The 22,627-nt window shown below is 44.1% G+C and overlaps 2 protein-coding genes, 1 long non-coding RNA gene and 1 pseudogene across 6 annotated transcripts; 3 read left to right on the forward strand and 1 right to left on the reverse strand.

Moving 5' to 3' along the window:
• The first annotated feature begins 59 nt into the window (after positions 1-59).
• pstk (phosphoseryl-tRNA kinase) lies at positions 60-5,707 on the forward strand. 2 transcript variants are annotated; one of them, XM_022230954.2, is made up of 7 exons: positions 60-193; positions 1,837-1,980; positions 2,458-2,635; positions 3,283-3,484; positions 3,891-3,969; positions 4,215-4,308; positions 4,765-5,707. In XM_022230954.2, exons 1-7 carry the CDS (start codon positions 101-103, stop codon positions 4,974-4,976), a joined length of 1,002 nt encoding a protein of 333 aa, XP_022086646.2. In that variant the 5' UTR covers positions 60-100; the 3' UTR covers positions 4,977-5,707. The 2 variants fall into 2 exon arrangements, with proteins under 2 accessions (XP_022086646.2, XP_022086645.2); XM_022230953.2 differs by lacking the exon at positions 60-193 and adding an exon at positions 328-837.
• On the reverse strand, positions 5,638-21,651 carry aup1 (AUP1 lipid droplet regulating VLDL assembly factor). Of its 3 annotated transcripts, none has more exons than XM_022230944.2 (11): positions 21,544-21,651; positions 20,453-20,534; positions 19,477-19,617; positions 10,863-11,013; positions 10,370-10,554; positions 9,436-9,588; positions 8,913-9,073; positions 8,571-8,789; positions 7,879-8,021; positions 7,385-7,482; positions 5,638-7,167 (listed from the first exon to the last, which is right to left on the reverse strand). In XM_022230944.2, exons 2-11 carry the CDS (start codon positions 20,488-20,490, stop codon positions 7,131-7,133), a joined length of 1,326 nt encoding a protein of 441 aa, XP_022086636.2. In that variant the 5' UTR covers positions 20,491-20,534; positions 21,544-21,651; the 3' UTR covers positions 5,638-7,130. The 3 variants fall into 3 exon arrangements, with proteins under 3 accessions (XP_022086636.2, XP_022086637.1, XP_022086638.1); XM_022230945.2 differs by having other exon boundaries at positions 21,461-21,601; XM_022230946.2 differs by having other exon boundaries at positions 21,526-21,583.
• On the forward strand, positions 11,009-14,724 carry LOC147796918 (uncharacterized). The gene is made up of 3 exons (XR_015427442.1): positions 11,009-11,967; positions 13,297-13,512; positions 14,568-14,724. It is a non-coding gene; the product is annotated as an uncharacterized LOC147796918 (long non-coding RNA).
• On the forward strand, positions 16,559-17,368 carry LOC147796919 (ficolin-1 pseudogene; annotated as a pseudogene).
• Positions 21,652-22,627: the final 976 nt, after the last annotated feature.

The following is a 22,627-nucleotide window of genomic DNA, read 5'->3' on the forward strand; positions in this document are numbered from 1 at the left end:
CAAAACGTGCCAAGTACTAACAAACGCAATCTTCTGGATGACGATGTGAAGTCTCAATGTAGTTTTCGGTCAATTTTGTGGGGAAAAAGTTTACATTTCGATGGTGTATGAAATTTCCGTATTTCACCATGTGACGAAAGCATGCGTACTACTTTACACAACCGGAAGTTTACTCGACGATTCCATGTCAATAGTAGGTAAAAATGTACAGATGGATTAATTTGTCAATATAGTAATCAGTTTTGTGGAGAATCTGTATCTTTATTTTCCTTTACTGTGCTGATTAATAATTTGTAATTTATTATAATCGATAAAAATCTTCATGGAAACGCTTATACTTATGTAATTAATACAGTTCAACAGAATTTGGACTACCTACAAAAATAGACTGTCCTTCAGCCAATGACGTACGAACCACACGTACGGTACAGCCGGAGCGAGTTCACGAGAGTTTTTGCATTGACAGCTTAATTCCTTGAATTCGTCGTGAATTCAGAGTTCATTTTGATCGAATAATGGCATGTTTTTTTGACATGAGATAACTTATTCGTAATGGAGCAGAGGTTGAGGACAGACTTGAAGGTGTGTCTTGCCTTGCTTTGCGGATTACCGGGCGCAGGTAAAACATCCCTCGCAGTGGCCCTGAGGCTGAAGAAGATGGAACGTCACCATGTCCTGAACTCATCTCCTGCCGTGGATGTTGGCCATGATGCGGTCCACCAATGCCCAACGGAGGCAGTCCTTCATCTGTGCTACGATGACGTCATTCCAAGACAACTGGATTTGGAGTCGGAAGGAGGACAGAGTTCCTGTCTGGATGAAACTGCTAATCAAAGTGTACGGAGCACTTCCTGACTCGGGGCCTAATTTTGGAGTCTGCATCCACAATGTCCAAAGATGTACTCATCATTCATGCATCGGGATGGCTGGAGTTGTTAGAACTGGATGGCTGTAGGGATGGGGTTGTTTCAAGATGGGGGGTTAGAGGGGGTTTGATTTATGGGGTTTGACTCTTCCCAGTGACCCTACCATTTTCCTACCTCCATGACCTTACCACCAAAGACTGTGGGTTCACTAAACTTCTATAGGGGCTGGGTCAGCTTGTGAGGTGCTAATACTAAGGTGTAATTGAAGAGACTGGCATCATTATATGGCCTCAGGCAAGTGTGTGGTGGGTGGTTGCATTAAGCTGAAAATCCCAAGCGGATATTGCGACTAAAGGGGGGGGGTAGATATGAAACTTAACTTTTCAATCCCCCTGATTTGTGGAATTTCTTTTTGTTCAAAAAGTCAAAAGTTAATGCTCAAAAAATTGGTTTCCTCTACAGAGAGTTTCAGCACCCCCCCGAACAATAGGTCTTTTTCTACCTGGTATTTCAATAAACATAAACTCCATCTCCATGGAAGAAATGGTCACTACAGTCAGTATATCAGAAGTCCTGAAGAACTCTGAGCTAAATAGATTCCGAATCTTCAGATTCCCATGCTGTGTCCATGCTTTCAAATATCCCCACTAACATGGCCATTGCCAGGTGGGGAAGCACTTTTTCGGGGAGAGGGAGATTTTTGGGGTGGGGAAGGGTGGAGCATTTGTCAACGGAATGATAAACCATTAACAGTGGAAAGCGGTCAATGTAAATTTCATTTCTTCAGCTTTTGTCCTTGTTTTTTATTTCTCAATTTTTCTCTTCTGGGGGAGGGAAAAGGCTTGCCCCCCCTCCCCGATGCCCATGTCAATTAAATAAGTGTCAGGCTTCCTGAAAGCAACTAGTTTATAATCCAACAGGGTGACAATGGTCAAACTAGAGGCACTTTCTTAATGCCCTTTGCCTTCAGTTGTCGTCAGTATCTCTGTGGAAGGCCCACAGACAAGAGATAATCCGCTGTGTGGATTGCATCCTGGCAAGACTGAAGACTGGCAAATTGCTGGACATCACTGCCGCCTTGGATGAACAACAACTCTCCCTGTTCAGAAGAGAAGTACGTACATCCAGAACATAGCCAGTGGGCACATTTCAAGTCATGATCATGAATGTTCATTGCGGTCGCCATGGAACAGCTGTTACTTTGTTCACCTGATTACCTGAATTGACTTTTTTTTACCCCAGAACAGCTGTTCAGTTCCTACTCAACTTTCAAATTTTCTCAGAGTCAGTTTAAAAAAAAAAAAAGGAACCACCATGAAATCTGAGCAAAATTACCCCCCCAAAAAAAAATTTTCATCTGTTAAAGTCAGTTTTTCAAGTGGTGTATAAAACCTATTTTGCATGTCTATGTGTGACTCTGCATGGACTAACACTCAACTGGTTCAAACTCGCATTTGAAATGAGCACTTTGGAAATCCACCCCACGTAGTGAGTTCCGTTTGCAATGCATGAACGCATTCCATTTTCAAGAAGATGCTATTTCACACCAAGGTTAATTTTCCCTCTCTCTGACCCCCTCGATCATCTGCAGGTCTGGAGCAAGGTCCTGACATCAATGCAAGACCAGATCGTCTCCCTCAAGCAACCTCAACCTACCTCATGGGCAGAAGGCAAGCAGGTCCAACCTGCTTCGTCTGTGGTGCTGCTCATTGATGATAACATGTTCTATCGGAGCATGCGATATGAGTATTACCAACTGGCAAGGAAATGTGAGTTAATTTCGTTTAAATCACTAGATCTTTAATTACTCTAGAGTAGGACTGAGTCAAATATTTTGATATTTAATTGATTCTTGAATATTTGAATATTCATTTTAAAAATAGAATGTTCGGAGATGATAATGTAATAAAGACAAATTCTATTACAAAATTGCATTCGTTTCAAAATTTCATTCTAAAAGCGTATTTTAAGGTGTTACGATTAAATTAAAGGCAGCTGGTACATATTCCCATGATAAGGCAAAAATGTTACTTTCTTTCACTTTTTTTATCTTTGTGGTGTGTGATCTCACTGAGATGATAAATCACAAATTAGGACCCAACATCAGTTGGACTCCTAGTTTCCTCCTTTTACCAGGGGACGGACCCCTGTCCTGAACTTCAGTGAGACAGACCAGCAAACAAACATGCATGTTTTGCCTCTCCATTTGTGGGAATTCTGTGCAACTGAATATTTGATTGATGGGAAGGACGAATATTCGAATATTCACCAATCACTTGAATTGACTCCGCCTCCAACACTCTCAGAGAGACCAAATCCCCATCCCTGCCCAGCTCTTGCCCTGAAAAGCTGTTTCTTTCTTTTTTTTTTACTCATTTCTTGCATTTATTTATTTATTTATTTTTTTTTTGTCCAGACAACACAAGCTTCTGTCAAGTTTATCTACAGTGCAACACAGAGGTAGCCCTGGACAGAAATAGCCAGCGTCGTAACGTCGTTCCGGAGGAAACGGTCAGGAAAATGGCCAACAGGATGGAGGTTCCCGATCGGCAGGTTGCATCGTGGGAAAAACACACCCTATGCATCGAGGCGAAAGGTTTAGAGAATGAAGCAACACTGTGAGTCCAGGAATCAAATGAATGCTTTTAAGCCATGCATAACTTCTTACAGCACGTAATTCTTACAAAGTTATTTCCTGGTTGTTTGAAGTTCAGTCTCAGAATTTCACCTCCATGTGAGCAGAGCATTTTATGGCCGTATTGCTTTGTTTGTGCAACTTCCATTCAAAATTGTTTGACACAGAAAAGCAATCACCCATTTTCAGTAGACAACAGCTTCGTGACTTTTCTGACAAAAGTGTATCAGACGTCCGTGCATTTCACATGGATGACACTTGTAAGAAGTCACAGTTAAATGCACCTGTACATCTTTTACAAAAGGACACAGACTTTTTAAGAAAAAAAAATTCGTTTCTTCTACTGTGCCTTCTTTCTTCTTCTTTTTTTTTTTACTTACGTGTCTTAGGTCTACAGTTTGGGCTCTGATTGCGGAAGCGCTACTGGATCCTGTTTTACCCATGGAAGTGGAGAACGCTGAAGAAAGGGTTGATGTTTTTCTTGTGAATCTACTTCCGAATTGTTGACTGTACACAGCTTTCAAAGTTATCAAACAGTTTGTTCGGTGTGTGTTTGTAATGAATGCTGTGAGAGGGGAAAAAAGTTTCTTCACGTTTCAGAGAAAGTCCAGCACCTGCAATATTGAAAAGACATGTAATCAGAAAGCCGACGTACACCATGCCATCCGACTTACAACCAGGAAGCTTTAACCTCTCACTTGTTCTCATTTCAGGAGGCGAGTCGTGTAGTGTGTGCTGCAAGCGCCATCCACCAGGCGGATCAGTCGCTCCGGAGATGCGTGGCCGAAGCGGTAACAGCAGCCAAAGGTATGGATCTGAAATAAACCCGTCCTATGACTGGTTGCTTGCTTCATGTCCAATTGGAATGAAGTCATAGAGCTAATACATTTTTGAACAGTTTGTTTTTTCCTTTCAGATCAATAAATATCCTCAATTATGTCCATTTAATTTGTCACTGTACCTCAAAAGCCTAAAAGACAGAACCTGAAGAAAGGAGACACTGAGAAGAAATTACAGGTTGAGAAGTGGGAGGAAAAGCCCAGAAGAATGTTCTGGGTGAAACCCACAAGAGTCGGGTAGGGACTGACGACCCAATCAGCCTGGCTGGCATTCGAACTCTGACTGCAGAGGTGGAAGGCGAGGAAAAATCTTCCTCCCAACACGAACCTAGCTCCTCCTAGGCATTTCTAAAAAGAGCATGTTTTCAACCCGACTCATCTACCCCACTACTGACACCCCGATTTCTGTGGCGCTTGTGTGTAGAGGGAGGATCACTCTCCAAGGCCGAGCTAAGGAACCTGGGGTCACAGCTCAACGACGTACGGCAGACGGTGCTGCAGAAGATCCGCACCCGTGAGGTCTGGCCACCGCCACTGGTCGCCGCAGCAATAGATCATCCCGACAACGCAGAGCGGTGCAGTGACTTTGACGCCTTCATCCGGGACTTGTTTCTGAAAGAGCAGCAGGCCAGTTGACAACAAGGAACTGTTGAAAAAAAACAAAGCACAAGTGACCTCAGGCCACACTGCCGTCTGTTATTCCTGTGTGGATTGCGTGCACAAGTGCCCCCTCGTGGGTGACAAATGGAAAGGCCAGGCCATCAAACTCCGTCACTGCTTCCAACTTAGTGCACGCACAGGCCTTTTCCAAAATTTCTTGCATGTGCTCCATGCAACAATCACATTAAAAATTATATCAGGTGTTTCAGCCCAACAAATGTCGTCAGCAGGTAAAAGTCTGCCTCGCTTGTGGGACAGATGGAGCCCATAGTGATCTACCCAGGTAAAAAACTGTGCGAGAAAACTAGCGATAGTGAATTCCAGACGACTCACAGGAGTATTTTGAGTAGAGTTTTGGAAGAACTCAATTCTTTCAAGACCTTCAGGAAATCTCACCCCTTCCTATTGAACTGCACGGCAGAGGACAATTTGTCTTTTCTCCGACTTCATCTCTGCCAAGCTTGAATGGGAAAAAATGTCAATAAAACAAAAAGGAAGCCCCGTGACCCAATCAACGATGGACACTTGTTCAAGGCCGACCGGAAAAATGCACAATAGCAGTGCAGTTTTCTTCAGTTTCATGCATAAATGCAGGTGTTTGCAAAACAGACCTCAGAGACAAAAGAGTCGGCACAAATTAGTTTGGTACAAAATCACATTTTGTACTCCACTGTTTTATTTAATAACATCAAAGAAATCTGTGTAAACCATTTTGTTCAGTGTTACCTTTTCATGGAGGCAAATTGTTAAATTCCATTTCAATTTACGTAAATGGAACTGAAGGCTATGGCGAGGAGCTCCACTCCATGTTGATTATTACAGAATGTACGTTTTTTGTGAGCTGCTTTTTTTTCTTGGGGGGCTGCGTATCTACAGGTACGATTTACTCGCTTGTTTTTTCCCCGTGCCCTTACAGCTTGAAAATAATCTGGTCGTACTGTGAATGAGGAAACTAATCCAGCGATTAGAAGGCCGTTGGTGTTGGTGTAGGTCGCGCGTGTATATCTAATGCCTCTTCGACCAATGGGCTGTTTTGACTTGCCAAAATACAAGCACACCTGAAGTCGAAATATGTGTGCGACGCGTGTGTAACCATCACAGTACTGCATCTTGGAGTAGTCCGTGAGTTTTCTTGCTCAATATGCTTGATGTGCGTTTTAATTCAATTTTTCCATTGCTTCCTCGCGCTTTCTCGTTTCAGCCCTACTGCATTCAATTGCACACTCGCCTGACATCTCGCGTTCACCCAGGCCTGGCCCGAGTAACCGACTCATCCGGCAAGTGTACACTTCGGGAAGTTTTCCCACAATACAAAGTGAAAACACAGCTTAAATCGAAGGTTGCGAAGGGAAGTTGAAACCACTGATCATTCAGAAGAGCAGTTGAATGTTGGGGCAAGTCAAAGGCAAGAAATACGTGCTTGGATATCTGTTGCTTTCGACCATTTAGTTTCATTTGGCAAATGTAATTAATGTACGATCTCCCGGCCTTGTCGGAGATAATTTATTACCACATGATGTGCCATGCACGCCTTGACCAATGACGACACCAGGGGTGCGCACAAAGAAAGGAAGCAAATGAATGCGATGATGGCTCAAATCAGTAAACTGAGATGCTACTCATATATTAGTTTAATGTTTCCCCTCACATGTATTTCAACTTCCTGTTCTTGAATAGACATGAACACGCCCCTTCCTTCCTTTCACTCTACATTTCTTTTCCTCCCACCTACGGCTCTCTTAAGCCCTGCCCACATTTTCACGTCCATATCAACTCCATAGCATACACCACTGATTACAGAGGCCAATTGTTTTTGTATTCGAAGCAAGTACCTTCGCCGTCCTGCGTAATGTTGCGTAAATACTGAAGCAAATGACTGATTTTTTATTTTCAGCTCAAACTCTCTTTTCGTTTCCTCGGTCAATTTATGGTTTTCCAACAAAACTGCTGCTCCTCAGGAGGAGTTACTGTGAAAATGGACCAAAAAACTGAGAAATGACAAAAGCATCCAGCAAACTATGGCCTCTTTTCAAGCACTAGTGTTGAGGATGTCAGTGCATCGTCAGAAGGAGTAAAAAATGTCTTGTAATTGTTATGCGACTGTTAGTTTCGGCACAGTCAGTGGCCTTGTCAGTCCAAAGTAATCCCATGCTTCTCCATGTAGTGCCTGTCAGAAAAAAGTACAAAAACAGCTAAAAAATCCTCCGGAAATATTTCATACACAAAATAACACAAGTTGGCAAAACAGAAATGGTTACTTTTAGTTACATCAATACCAATCAGCATTGGTTTCAAACGTAATGATCCATTTGGCATGCGTTCTCCTCCTTCCCCCCTATTTCATTTTTTCCACCTCTTTTCCCCTTCCAGAAGGAGACTCGTACCTTCGGGCCTTTTGAAAAAGGGCCTCTTTTCTTTCCTTGTAAGAGAGCTGGCGGGCATTGGAGGATTTCCCAAAGGAGGCAGCAGCAAACTTCAGCGACTGCGAAACAGAAAAGAAGAGAAAATGGACGGTTCAACACATGTAGGAATTACACGCTCACTCCAGAAACCTGGGGGGAAAAGCTTGAAAAAACTCACCCACCCATCAAGGTCTTCCACAAAATGGAGGGAAGCATTATTTCCTATGCTTTCGCGCAGTCACTTCAATGAGGGATCCTGAAGATTACAAACATTGGCGAGCGCACAAACAAATGAATATTTGACAAAAGCGAAGGGCCAAATCGACCAAGTTGTGGGTCGGTTGATGAGCGCCCCTCACAGTTGAGACTGTTTTCCATGCATGCCGCGTCGGAGGCTTGAGGGAAGACTAATGAGTGTAGATCTGGAGTGTGGAGTTGAAACCGATTTGAAAGTGGGCATTATGACGGAGACTCACACTAGGTGACGGGGTCGAGGGTGGAGAGGCGGATGCTCCTCCCACACCCTCCTGCTCCGTCCTATCTGGGGCTTCGGGCAGCTCTGAGGGGATCTTTCCTTCCAGGATATTTGTAATGGTGGTGTCGATGCAATTTGTTTTCTCTGCAGCAAAGGAAGAGATGAAAGTCCTTAAATGATCGTTTTGAGGAAGAGACTCTCCATTTTACCCACTCCCTGTCCCAGAAACCCACAACTAGGGGCCACTTTCAAAGAGCTGCTTAAGCACAAAAGTTGCTTAAGTGCAAAAACCTTGCTTAAAAAAACAAAGGTTACCAGCTCAAAATCTACGTGATTGTCATGTTAACCAAACGACAGGTGAACACCATTCCAAAACAATACACATCACATGGAGTTTTGGCTGGTAACCTGATTGTCAAGCAAGGTTTTTTCACGCTCAAGCAAATTTTGTGCTTAAGCAGCTCTATGAAATTGGCACCCGGACGTGCACCTGTATGTGTCTGTGAACTGACTGAAACATCTGTGCTGGTCAACCGCGCTGCCCTGCGCTAGCACGCCGCCTGTCATCAGTGCAACGCACCGCTGGCAGCTGGATCAGAACCCCTGGCCCTCTGATTACAAGTCACCGAGCCCAATTACTGAGCCACACCCCCTAAGATTTCACCCCCTTGGCACCCTAACGTATCAGCGTACCCAAGTCTCTCCTGACAGCTGCCTCTGAGACGTATGGCAGGACTTCCTTCACCTGTTGCACCATCTGCCTCAGCTGTCTCTCGTTGTCGTCACTGTGGGCTGTAGCCCCGCCCGCTGGGGTTCGTGGCTCGGTGGGGGTGGGCAGAGCTGCCTGGGGTTGGGGGGTGGCGGGGACCGGGGATGGGGTGGTCTGTTGAGCGGCCACTTGAGGTGTCGAGGCTGGACAACATTGGGTTAGAAAAACACTTCATGGTAATGCCCAAGAACTTAATATGTCTCTGTTTGAATCTTCCATAAATCTGTGTCCTTGATCAGTCGTGACAACGGACAAATGAGCCCAACCTTCAGGTTGGTAGATGAAGGACCGCTTGATGTACTCTGCCTTGTCCGCACTCGTGAACGGGGTGACCTTGGTGTCGAGCTCCTGGGCCATTATGCCCTGGACGCGTCTGGAGTAATTCTCAACAGTCTCCGATTCCTCTTGTCGTTGTGAGGGCAGTAGCCTGGACAAGAAAAAAAGGCATAAATATTCGGTTTCAGGAACTAAGTCCAACTTCTCAATCACTTGTTGATATCACTGTATCCAGTTGGCTAAGGAAAGGGGTTTGGGGCTGTAGATAAGGGACCGGGGCAACAGATTTGGGGTAAGAGTTGAAGGCACGGGGGCGAGGAAGGGTTAGGGTCAGAGGCTGGGGTCAAGGGAGAGAGGTGACACCAGACGGCTGAAGGCCAGGGGTGAATTGTAAAAAGGTGAGGTAAGGGTGGTGGGACAAGCAAGCAAGCTAGGGGCATCGGAGGGCTTAAAGCCCCTGGCATGAATTCTGCACGCTGACCACCAGCAGGGTGCCCGGAGTCAATGACCAACCTGACGTGGAAGTGCGTGAAAGGGACAAACAAGAACCAGAAGATGTCCTTCCACAGGCTGCTGCCGATGGTCTCCACGTTGACACCGAGGAGGGGTCGCCGGACCTTCAGGACGACAGGCTGGACCGCCTCGCCAAGATCGAACGGCCAAGTACTGAAAGAATTCAGCAAAATTAGTTTGGGAGGAAGTTTTAAATTGTGAGGTATATTTTTCTTGAATTTCATTTTCTATTCCCAGGCATCACGTTATCGGCACTGTTTGCGGAGCTTTCAGAACTTAATTCTCACAAACCCTTTGGAAGATACTTAATTCTCATAAACTCTATGGAAGATACTCTGAGTATCTTCCAAAGGGTTTGTGAGAATTAACTTCTGAAAGCCAACTTCAGTTAGATTTGAACCCGCAACAACCTTTTTACAAGTGTAGGTGCCTTAGCACTTCACTGTGAGCTTGTTCAAGTCTCCTGACAATATCCATAAGAACTGGAACAATGGGAAATATACAGTTCCAATCCAATACGACCAATTTTCTTTCTTGAATGAAACTTAAATCAGATTCTTTCTCCGCATTTGACATTTTTTTCCTTTTTATCTTGTTCAGTCCACGATTTTAAGAAGGCTGGGCTAGTCAAATGTGAGTGATGTTTCTTCAAAGAAAGCTCTATGCTACAAGATATGTACAAGGGGTGTTGGTTTATACCTAGACCGCCCCGATAACACCTCACACTTAATGTCATGTGCAAAAGCAGCAGACTGGCCACTGATTCGTCCAATCTCATCTGCCTGGCAGTTGTGCTGTGTGCAGTGAGTTTAGAAAGAGGGCGGTACCATAACGTACTCACCCTAGCTCTGATTGGTTCGTTCATTTCTACACACAAGAAATCAATCATCATCGGGGGGGGGGGGTCATCCGGGTACTAACGAGAGTACCGTACCTAAATTTCAGCAGACCGGTCTTTCCATTGGTCATGGCGCCTTCCGGTAGTGAGGTGATCGGTAGGGTGTTGCGGGCACAGTGAGCCTTGAGGTTCAGCAGGAGTGTCCGTCGGCCCTCCCTGGCTCCCATCTCTGTGTAGCCCAGTGCCCAGGTCATGAAGGCTGGTAAGCTCCACACGTTGGGCTACAAAGAGAGGGGAAAAAAGGTGGCAAAGCTCAGTAGTTCTGGGAACATACCCTCGTCATTGCAATGATTTTTGTGTGGACCAAAACACTGCAAGGACAGCAGCGAGTCCCAATGACTCGGTCAGTCCTAATTTGCCTAACAAGAGAAAAATTTGCCCCATAAAGTGGTGAAGGCATATCCGACAGAAGTGTTTCCATGGCTGTGGGGAAAACACTGTATATGTGATGAAACACCAAGCAAATGTCAGATTTTCTAAACTGCCATTTTGTCACTACAGGTTAATGCACCCAAAAAGTCCGACTCACAACAATGGATGGAACGACCAGTCCTATCGTCACGTGATCAAACACCGAGACGTGATTGGCCACGATGACCTTGGCTGCCTTGTCCCTCTGCTCGAGACCTTCGTGGGAGACGACAAGGCCCAGAAGTAGGCACATCACTCGCAGAATGACCCTGTAGGACAAACAATACCAGGAGGTTTAAAGAAACTGTTAAGCTTAGTTTCCGCATCGATGTAAAGAGTTGCACATAGCGTCCCTGAACGGCCCCGACAAAACTTTTCATCCCAACAGAAACCAGGATGAAAACTGTCGGCGAAATTTAGATCATGCTCAACTTTGCCAACTGTCTACATCAAGTCAACAGCCAGGCCCGTGCCACCACACACTCTGGCGTGATGGACCCACGATGAACGTGCCTCTTGCTTGAGTACATGTGTCCTACGTATTGTGCCCGTTTTCTCCTTGTGACCAAAAAATGAAAACGTAGTTGTCCATAATACAGCTCCTCACAAGTGAAACATAGCAAAGTGATGCACCAGTTTCATAGCAGGCTAGGCTTCAATCAATAATTTCTGAGTTACTTCACACTCCTATTGATTCCATACGTTACCAGATTGTTAAACAACATACTCAAAGACCAATTGGGGTTTTCTTATATAACAATCCAGTTTGCATGTATGAGGGAGAGGGCGCAATATTAATGTCTTGTCGATCACCATTAATTTATTCTATGTCAGGTATGTAAAATGTATTACTTGTTTTATCAATGTTGGTTTTACTTATGTTTATGTTTTTAGTTTCTCTGTGGAATGGAATTGCAATTTTTTATGTGATGTCTTCTTAGCCTTTGCAAATTCTAATACTGATTTTCTTTTTGATTTGTACCCAGTACGTTGGATGTAACCACTTCACAATTCAACCTGCGGGTTGCAAGAAAGTGGAAATAATAATGATAATAATAATTTCACACGTAAAGTTTCAGACTTTCGGGTACAACTTAGTACAATTTTGTGGAATGACGCCTGCCACCATCTCGTCTGTGACTGTCTACATCATGGCATCCTGCATGCTGTCAGCCTTTGTGACACCCATACGAAAGCCGATGAACTGCGGCCTACGCATACATGTAGGTTGTGTACATTGCAAAATAGCAAATGGAGGCAAGTTCCCCCCTCCCCATCACCACCGCCAATTTCTGCCAATACTTTTCGACTGCACGTTTTCATAACTGTAGATGTGTTTCTGATAATGGCTGCTAATTTTTCCTCATCAGTTGAGGATTGATTTTTTTCCCCAGTGCCCATAGTGAACAGTTATTGAGCACCATCGCAGGGCTCATAACAGCAGGACTCTTGGGGGGGAGGACTTGAAAAATATATGTACAGAAACAGGCACTGGAATCGTACTTTTTCTCTTCGTTTTGATTTCTGAGTGAACAAGTGCTGCACGCATAAAGGTTTGAAAACCTAGGGTGGTTCATTTTGTGGCGGGTGTATTAATAAGCAACTGTGGCAAAATTGTAAGTCTCCTTTTTCCCCCACAAGTTTACGTAGATATTTCCAAGAGAAAATTTTCACGACCAATTTCAGAGTCGCGCACCAGCTCTTCAATCCTGCTGAACTCCACATAAACTCGATGTTTATAGGCACGGTCAACATTTTACCAGCACTGCAAACAAGGTAAAATATTCTGGCAGCCAAGCTTTAAAAAGACATCAAACCAGTAAATAATTTCCCAGGAAAACAAACTTTAATTTTTTTTTTTTTTAATTCCAGAATCAGTCAGACAAGCCTCGTGACCCCAACAAATTTGTGGGCAAAAGGTCCGTGGTATCAATACAGACTGACGGCGAATACTTCGGGCGAATATGCCAGAGAAGCAAATTTGACGTCACAATAAATCTGCATCTAAATTTTGCTCGCATTGAAGTGTGTTCAAATTTGGCAAATTCGTAACGCAAATATTTGATTTGAACGTCACAAATAGCACGTAAATTTGCAGGTTTTGCTTTCACGCGAAGCATGAACCGGCCAAAAAGAAAGCCCCTACCAAATGCATCATACTTACGTAGCGGGTACATGTACTGGTCCATGTAGATGTATGTCAAAAGCTACTCAAATAATCTCCGACAGAGACGCCCCTTTTGTTATTGTTCTCCTCCCCCCCCACGACCAATGGCAAGAGTTGTGATTCAACCTGTGACGGACAAGAAGCCAAATTGGCTGCAATTCTATGGCATTTGTTCTGCACCATGCACCCATTCCATTGCACCACTTAATTTTAGCACAGAAGGTTGCTCAAGTAGCCCTGTGATCAATACAAGATATCACCTTCTTTACGCTTCGCTTGCTGTCAATTCAGCGGTTGACTGGTTATATTGCCATCACTCAACTCACTGAAAATGACTTATTTCTGCATTGTAGCCACTAACCTTTTTTCATCATTTGGCCGCAAGGCTACCTGTGCCGTTTCAAGATAAAAAATATGTGTGGCGATCAACGCTGCTCACCGCGAGCGCCAAGATGCTTGGCAGTGCCACCAGAAAGATGATAAATCACCAACGGCTGCCAAACGATTTTCAAAGTGCAGGGGGCCGGGAACAGACCAGTTGTGATACCATCTGGCGTGAGCATGTTGAGTCAAAAAAGTGGGGAGCCACTCAGCCCTACAGGTAATTTGCCTAAGAATAAAAACTGCCCCATAGCGTCATGAGGTCCTGTCTACTCCCACCCACGCTTACCTACATGCATTTATATCCTTGTGGAATATTTCCTTTGTTTCTCATGTACTGAAAAAAATCTGTGCACCTGAGTAGAGTTTTCAAATTGCTCTCATCCGAATGAGAATCACCTACCGGGACCTGTGTTAAAATTTCAACTGAATGTCCCTTAATTAAAGTACTCCAATTTGCGATGGATAAGTACATCAGGCATGCAACTTGGGCTTTGACAAGAAACAAGGAAATGTCCATCTTTATAAGACAGTGTTTCAATTTTCAATGGCATGAGTGTGAAGTGAAAACCAAAGATTGTATGGATCTTTGAAGAAGATGGATAACTCTGCCCAAAAGGTGTCATTACCATGGGCGCCCTGAACACGCGCGTCTGGGTGCACCCAAAATTGTTGAGAAATAAGAGGCTACGGTATTGATATATTGTAAAAATACTCCGCAAGTGGTCACTGCAAATCAGTACATTTGTGGTGTTTTTCTGAACATGTACATGACTCAAAAAAAGTTAAGGACCACTTTTTATTGTGTGCATACTTTTTGTATACGAGATATTTTATTGCTGAAAATGTGCATTTGACGTTTTGAAAAACTATTTTAAGTTTTTATTCCAATGAGAACACGATCTAGACAAACAAAGAATGAAAGAACTAGACCCCACTCATTGTTTGGAAAAAAATTACAAGTTAAGAAAAAAGTGGTCCTTAACTTTTTTTTAGTAGTATATATCCCAGTTTAGCTGCTACATCTTGCCTTTTTTCTCAAGTCGAAATTTTCGGCCCAAAACAGTACTGCCATTATTAAGTGATTGTACTACGCATGATCAATGGTCTAATTGGCCTCTTTATTATTTTCTTTTCGTTTCACCTGCTTATTGATTCCCTGGCATTCAACCTTCCCCGCCCACCCCCGGGGAACTTTGACCGTAGTTTTCAATTAGTGGGACCTTCTTTCACCTTGCCTTTAGGGTTTATTAAAAGTCCAGTTATCCTCATCAGATGCTGTACCAGCTAACATTCCGTGAGGCAGGCCATTTTCTGGACATTCTTTGTGCCTTTGTTGTCCAATGACAAATGCCATCAGGCCTCGTCCATAGTCGCGCTTCACCCTCAGCTGGTCAATTATTGACCAGCACCTCTACAACCATCCATTGTCCACCACTGCCTTATAAAGCTGGAACAGCACTCAACAATTGCAACAGTTCAAAATAGTCATATTTACCAATACCACTGGAGATAAGATTAGGGCATGGAGAGTCTGCCTTTCAACATGGCAAGAATGCGACTCTTCCTCGTGCCTTCGTACACGGGCACGAGCCGATTACTTCCAGTTCTGCTGTTTGTGGCGTCCCTGATAGCACGTGTGAGGCTGGACGCATGCCGCACTCGAGACTCGACGTACCATGTTGGAAGTTATGCCTTGAGAGGGCATGTGTTCACAGAGAAAACTGCAAGTTCCTCTCTCAGATGTGCCGCACACTGCCTGGCCCACCAAGCCTGTGTGTCATTCAACTATCTCCAAGGTGAGGGCTTGTGCCAACTGCACAATGCTACTCACCACGACTCTGACCTTGACGAAGTCATCAACCAGGCTGGAGGTGCCTACTATGATTCTAGTTAAAGTCCGATGATGGTTACAGCCCAACAACGGCCAACAATACTGGTTACTGGTCCTCCTCTATCTCCAACTCTCTCTTTGCCAACTACATGTACCGTAGCTGGTAACTATCAGAGCACTATCTCCAACGTATGCTGTACCCAGACAGCCTGAGTGGTGGCCAACAAGCCTACTGCACTCAGACTGACGATGCAAGGGTGGAGTGTCTTTCAAGACGGCATGGAGGACGTCTATCGTGACTGGGACAGGTACCGGGCTGGCATACTTGGTTTTCGCATTAAAAAGCTTGTTTGGACAACAGTAGTGGCCAATATTGCTACAAAAGAGTGTTGGTGGGTGCTTTTGAAGGATTGGTTTTGTACTGTCCTTATGTTCCTTTGACAAGGAGTGTCTTTTACAGGTATAGGTATGATAACATCAAAAGAGCGCCCTCGTGCATACGTTGATGACAGCATTTTCTAGGAAGTGAAAAGCTACCAACTTCTTTTCACTTCCAATGAAAACAAGAATCTAGATCTTGTTGGCGTTGTTGTAGAAGAAACACACATTAATGCGCAAAAAACAAAATGAGCTGAATATCCACTGCATGTTTCCTGAAGTCGGTAGGGAGAAATGCATTTGGAGGTTTCATCAAATCAAACAAGGCCAAAAAACAAACAAAAGGGGGTAAAAAAGTTGTTACGAATAAACTTTCTTATTCAATCCAGCGGCGCATCCAACAAAACCTGATAACTGTCTCTTATTGCATACGGTTGCGACAATAAACAAAGCCAGGTAATGTTCATAAAGTTTCGTTAGCAGGTGAGGACTTTTTCCCATTCTGATGCACTCCAATTCCATGCAAGAAAAAAAATTGATGAAGGAAAGGACTCAATATTGACTGTGACCGCAGACAGAACCTGCCGAGGAGATGCATTTCATCAAGTCTCATTGCCTCCATGGCCTTCGGAGATATGGAGCGTGCTGTGCCTCGTTTAATCACCCAACACGGTGAAGGCCTTCTGCATTTACAGATTTCTTCCGTCGCTGGCCAATTAGTGGTGGATCTCAGTGCCTCGGCACGCCATTTGTTGAACCACAGTCTCTGCTTGCTCTCGGAGGAAACTGCTAGGACGAATTGATGCTTACGACACCACATAATCAACAGCGGAGGTATTTGCGAGTACTGACGAGCTGAGAGTGTCAAGAGTCCAGTTGTCAACATGTCAATCATGCAGCACCAGCACGCACTCTTGTCTGTTGGCACAAGTCGATTCCTCCTTGTTGTCCTTATCTCAACATGGCTAGTTTTGCACGTGAAGCCAGACACCAGTCCTGCACTTCTGGACGCGACGCATGACCATGTCAACCGCCGCATGAGAGGCCGCATGAGAGTGGCAGTTATGAATTCATATCTCGACTGTGCCCAGCACTGCTCGGCTGACCCGACCTGCGCCTCGTTCAACTACGTGGGCTGCGGGGGCTTGTGCCAGCTGAACAGTGTCCCTCGCAACCAAAGCTGCAAACAACTCCTGGAAGACGGTTACAATCGGAGCGGTGTCTACACCATCTATCCTGACACCCTTGATGGCGGCCTGCAGGTCTACTGCGATCAAAGTGACAACGGCGGAGGGTGGATCGTCTTTCAGCGACGTCAGGATGGCACGGAGGACTTCTACCGTGACTGGGACCAATACCGGAGGGGCTTTGGCAACCTGACCGGCGAGTTCTGGCTGGGCAACGACTACCTCCGCAGCCTGACCGAAACCACCGGGAAGTGGACACTGCAAGTCGACTTGGAGGACGTTGAGGGGCAGAATCGTAGGGCTGCCTACAGTAGGTTCAAAGTCTCAGGCAACAAGTACGTTCTCAACTTCGGAGCCTACCACGGGGATGCCGGGGACGCACTGTGGGAACACAGAAACATGCCCTTCACGACCAAAGATAATGACAATGACGTAAAGGTAGACGAAAACTGCGCCCAGACAAACGAAGGGGCTTGGTGGTTTAAAAGCTGCCTCTGGTCACATCTGAATGGCAGGTACATCCCCTCTGGCAGGCCCCCTATTGATGGGGAGGGTATCCAATGGGGCACTTTTCAGGTGTGGACTCACTCCGATTCCCTAATAAAGTGTAGCATGAAAATCCGTGAAAATTGATATGACAGGCACTCCAATCAAATGAGGTGTGCACACCGTACTTTTGGGGGGAGGTTCCATTTTTCTCCCCCCAAAAAACTTTTTTGAAGTTTTTAATCACCTCCTGAAATGGCAAAGTACAGGTGTTCCTTGCGGCTGGGTAGCGCTGCTCGGTTATTCACTCTTCACATTACCTGCTTTAAGTGTCCATGTTAATGCACAATGACATCGCACAATGACATACATGTACATATGTAGAGATTCTTCTATTGTGACTTTTTCTACGCATAAACTATACGTGAAAATATTCTCGGTGGCCATATTGGCTATGTGAAGAATTGCAAATCTGTTGTTTTTATGAGTTTCAGTCTGTTCAAAGCTTTTTGACATTAGCCTGCAGAGGCTAATTCAATTATTTTTAAAACGAATGTAAATATATAACACACAAACAGTATGACCACAGAGTGAGGCTTGCAGTAAACACTTTGGAAAGCACTCTACCGTTCCATGTACTAAAAAAAGGGACGAGCATTAACCCCTCCTCACCGGGAAGCGGTAAGAGCGCCGTAAAAATTGAGATCCCTCAGCCCGTTTTTCAGCTATTTTTCGCGGCTCACGCTCGAGCGAACACGGTGAAAGAAGGCATGCCCTGGCTCTTGTATATATGGTGATTGGCCTTTGTGTGTTGCCAAGAAATGAAAAGGCTGAATTTGCATCATAATCACCAGCTTCACAATAGTCCCCACTTTGAAAAGAGGCAACGGGAATGTGGAAGGGTGAGTAGAGCCGCATGCCACCGAGCAATGAGCTTTTTCACCGTGTGAATCAAAGCGTACAGAGCACGCAGGGCCTCAAACAGAGAATTTGCGGTTTGGCAGGTGGCCTTCGTGGCCAAGCGAGGCTGGAATTCTTGGAGTCAGCTTTCAGAAAAAAGTCCAAGCGTCAAGGGATAAATGAGCATGTAAACTTTGTGTTTGTCCATCTTTTTTGGGGGGGTGCATGGCTGGAGGCAGAGCTGCTGTTCTACAGTGGCCAGAAATGGCCACCATTTCTTATAATTACAAAAAAAATATGAACGCTTAAAAAAAATCACAACATCTCACCCTGTCAAACTTTGGGACACACACTGGGTGCAAAGTGGTTACTGAAATCTTTGCCACGTGCTCTTTGTGTCAAAAAGAGAGGGAAATGCTTCAGTGTAACCTTAGAGGAGTGGTTTGTAATGGTATAAAAAGTTATAAGTACAGCATTCTTGAATATGGTCTTGCCAGCAAGTGGACTGTACCTGAATATGGTATTCATGTAGTGTACATGTAAATAAAACACCATCTCTGAGGTTTCTGATAACTTAATTTGGAACTATTTAAAAAATTTTAATCTTTGATAATTGATCGGATATTCGGCACAGCCCTTTGAACTAGGGCTGTGCCGAATATCCGATCAGTTCTCAAAGATTTAAATATTATTTTCCAAATTAGAATATTCAAATGCAAATTTCATGAAAAAGAAAGGGAGAATTTTCTTTTGTTTGCAATGATAAAAATTGCCTTTGTGGAGGCTTTTTTCTAGGAGATTCAAATGAAAAGCGACAAATCTTACAATGATTCAAAAAGTAAATTACTCATTTAACAAATTTAAAAGGAATAGAAATTTAGAATAGAATAGAAACAGGGCAGGGAGTATTGTTCATCTCTTAAATTTTGCAAAATCGTGGCTGGAGATACTCCTAGACGTGAGAAGCTATTATAGTGATTATGAACAATCGTGTGTGCTTTTGCAACTGATTTTGTATATAGTTTGTTCATCAACACTCTGCCGGTCGGTACGACTGAACTGATTTAGATATTTGATCAAATTGAAGGTCTAATATTCAAACTGTGAATTATTCGAATTGACTCACTCCTATTTTGAATAAACAGCTGACCTAACCATGACATGTCCACAGACTAGAGACATGCAATGTTGTAAAGCCCGTAACAGTCACACAAAAGTTTTACTATTTTGGAACAATTCTATAGTCTCCACCCCCTTTTTGGAGGTCATTGTGCATTTCTGTGTTCAGCGAGTTGCTGGATGCATTCCCCAATGATCTGAATCGCCATCATCCCAGAGAAAGTCAACATTTTCATTCTTCCGAAGAGATGGTCTCAACGACTGGATGCACAATACATACCTCCTTATCAGCGAGGCTCTTGGAAGCAGACAGGATACGATGAAGACATGGAAACCCAGGAAGATACGTAGTACTGTCAGGATCAACCCCAGGGGCATGTAGACCAGAAGCAGAACCCCAGCGAGACTGCCCCCTGTCAGCCTAGAAATGGTACCGGTAGACAGAAACTAACACAGAGTGTGAGAGCGCAGGGCCCAATTTCACGGCGCTGCTTACCGCAAGCGAAAAATCGGTGCTTACCGCAGCAGAAAATTCTGTGCTTACGGCAAACATATTTCGCAGGTTAGCGAGGAATTTGGGCTTATGCGCCTGCGTACATCCCGCAATTAAGGATTCTGTGCTTAAAGGGTTAGCGCAGAATTTTTCTGCTAGTGTGGTTAGCGCAGAATGGAGATTGTAAGCGCGGAATTCTGTGGTAAGCAGCGCCATGAAATTGGGCCCAGATGTCATACATACATTATGCTGACGTAACTTCATGACAGTACTCTTTCAATTCTGGATCATCCCCTTGAAATACACCTTCTTCCTGTAAATAGCAATCTTCTCGAGACAGGGTTCATGGTGTCAAGACCCCCCCCAAAAAATTCAAAGACTTTTAATGACTTTCACAGGCCATTTTCAAAGACGTGATTCGCAGATTTGCGGGCTTAACATCAAATATTGAAACGTGTCGTGAAAAGGCAACACAATCATGAAATACCGATACAAGATGTAAAAGATGAAAATTTAATGACTTTTGATGACTTCATTAATGTGAACATTATTTAAGATATACAATTGGTGTGTGCGTTCGAAAATTACTAAACAATGGACAATGAACACATCTGGACATTTAGAACCAACTTCGACAAATTGCCAAAAGGAGAGGCTTACAAATTGGTACATACATGTACTTAAAAACTGGGGCGAAACTTTCAAAATGGGTTTTAACAACTGGGGGGAAAAATATAACCAAAAGCAATCTTAACATCCTCACCTTTCTGAGCTGAACAGCTCAGAGATGTCTGTGTTCATGTTTCTTCTTTTTATCAATGTCTTGCGACGTACTTCTTCGGGAACTGTGTTACAGCAGAGGAACATCACAGACATTTTAAAAAATAGGCATGTACTTCTCGAACTCAAAGGACATTGTTCCTCGATAAATTTTTAAAAAACACCTGTTGTGGATTATCATATCCGGTAAACTTAGAATTTTTATCACCAATGGGACTACAGTATGCACCGATAGTTGCATACACACTGTAGGCCTAGTATAAGCCCCTACAATTTTAATCCCTCCCTGACCTGGCCTGGCCTACCGGTAGCTAGCCTAAGCCTGTTCCTATAAGGGATATGCATAAATGAGTGAGGGCAAAATTTAACACAACAACCACTGATTTGAAATTAATTGCCGTAAAATGATTCGATGAAAATCATTGAAAAATTAATTACCACAAACTGCGGTGATGAAGAGAGGCTTAGGAATGTTAGGCTTACCAAGTACAGGTACTTGTGTTTCATTCACCTCCCGGCCATGCTGGCTGAAACATTGCTTAAAATTAAAGCATTGCTATTGACAGTATTGCCATATTGGCCAGAAAAAACTTAAATATTGACAGGGCTAATTAACTGCACAAATTAAACTGCAGCTAGGCTCAGCTACCAGTCCGGCATGTCCGGAACAAGTCATGCCACTCCAGGTTTGACCACACTGATGTCAGCCATTATTAGACCCGTAAACAGGACCCCTCTGTCGATACTGGTGGAGGACTACACAAAGGGCCAGGCCAGGCCTGGCCTTGTTTACGTTACGCATGTTACGTGTCCAGTCAGACCATGGAGGAACGAGAGGACAGACTGTGTGATTCTGAATCTGAAAATCTAAAATGTCCGACATTTGGCGTATAGGCCTACAGCTGAAATGGCTGAACTAAACAACAGTGACTAAGCTAAGGCAATTGTTGCGTCCAAATGTTAGAAAAGCCAGTCAGGAGGCCCTTATTACCCACACTACGGCAGCACAAAAAAGATGGGCAACCCGAGCTTCACGAATTCAGCTCAGCTACTCATTTTAGTCGAAGGCCTTACCGTTCCTTCCACAAAGTTGCACCCGTTCGACAAAAATCCACGGCACAGTGTTAGCACGCCCTCTGGAGGGGATAAGTTTTTTAATGTTTTCATAATACGCCCTTTTAAAAAACTAGATTTCGTTCCCACATTGGATTCTATCTCCCTGTCTAGACCGTAGAGGGGGTATGCACAGTGCATACACACAGTTGCCAGGGTTTCATCATTCATATTTTGATCTCCATGCAAATAAGGTTCGTCACAGATGACGATGAATTGTGGGGTGGATATAGAACTTGGCGACGCTCGCGCACGAGTGCGTTCATTGGCTGTAAATTCAGACTGCTTTCGAACTGTACGTCTCCTCTACGGCCTTAAATAGACAGTGGTCAACAGGTGCCAGTGCCTATGGGTAGACTATCATGGATATGACGTAAGAAGACGTACACCTCTCCCACTGCCATAAGATCTTTGTTTTGAATTCTAAGCTCTTTCTAAGCGTGATCGTTTCGAGAAATTATTCAATCGGCTTCATGGTATACGGGGTACAGACGTTCGTATGGCAACTATGACAGCGTGCATCGTACACGTGCATCATGTCATTTGGGAGGGTGCTGTTTGGAAAGCAGTGAGTAAAGGGGCAATTATAAAAGTTCGAGCGACGACTAACTTTAGTTCGACTAACACCATCCAAACGATCCGTGGTTTGGACTATCTAGTCGACCATTTGGGATCAGTTCACAGGGTACATGGATAATAATATCATTACGCAGGGAATCACCCGTATCCGATCGTAAGAGGTTTCATTGACCATATACCTTACGTTGCAAGAATCGCAGCCAATGGTGAAATGTGAGTAACAATGAGATTTCTTTTAAAGGCCAACTAGGTGTAACTGAATTGCACATGCGCATTATTTAAAAGTACCTAGTACTTGCCCTTGGAGTAAACACCATTTTACCTAAACCAAAAAGCGTGCTCCTATTGTGTCCGCCGGGTCGCAGTCTTGTTTGTAATTGGCTGAAACAGCGCCGTCTGGTTCGTGTGCCACAGAACCCATAGATTAATCCATCTAAATTTTCTTTTAAAAAATATTGAGCCGTCT

The sequence above is a fragment of the Acanthaster planci genome, linkage group LG13 (assembly GCF_054643075.1).
Source record: "Acanthaster planci isolate LZ-2023a linkage group LG13, COTS_SCS, whole genome shotgun sequence".
Taxonomy (NCBI): Eukaryota; Metazoa; Echinodermata; class Asteroidea; order Valvatida; family Acanthasteridae; genus Acanthaster; species Acanthaster planci.

Excerpts from the sequence above, each read along its gene's own strand:
- pstk (XM_022230953.2), top strand. The coding sequence starts at position 553 with ATGGAGCAGAGGTTGAGGACAGACTTGAAGGTGTGTCTTGCCTTGCTT. Across the intron at positions 2,636-3,282 it reads TTACCAACTGGCAAGGAAAT|ACAACACAAGCTTCTGTCAA; the intron begins GTGAGTTAATTT and ends TTTTTTGTCCAG. Across the intron at positions 3,970-4,214 it reads TGGAGAACGCTGAAGAAAGG|GAGGCGAGTCGTGTAGTGTG; the intron begins GTTGATGTTTTT and ends TTCTCATTTCAG.
- aup1 (XM_022230944.2), bottom strand. The coding sequence starts at position 20,490 with ATGAACACAGACATCTCTGAGCTGTTCAGCTCAGAAAG. Across the intron at positions 10,555-10,862 it reads TGGTCGTTCCATCCATTGTT|CCCAACGTGTGGAGCTTACC; the intron begins GTGAGTCGGACT and ends CTCTCTTTGTAG. Across the intron at positions 7,483-7,878 it reads CCTCGACCCCGTCACCTAGT|TCGCTGAAGTTTGCTGCTGC; the intron begins GTGAGTCTCCGT and ends TCTGTTTCGCAG.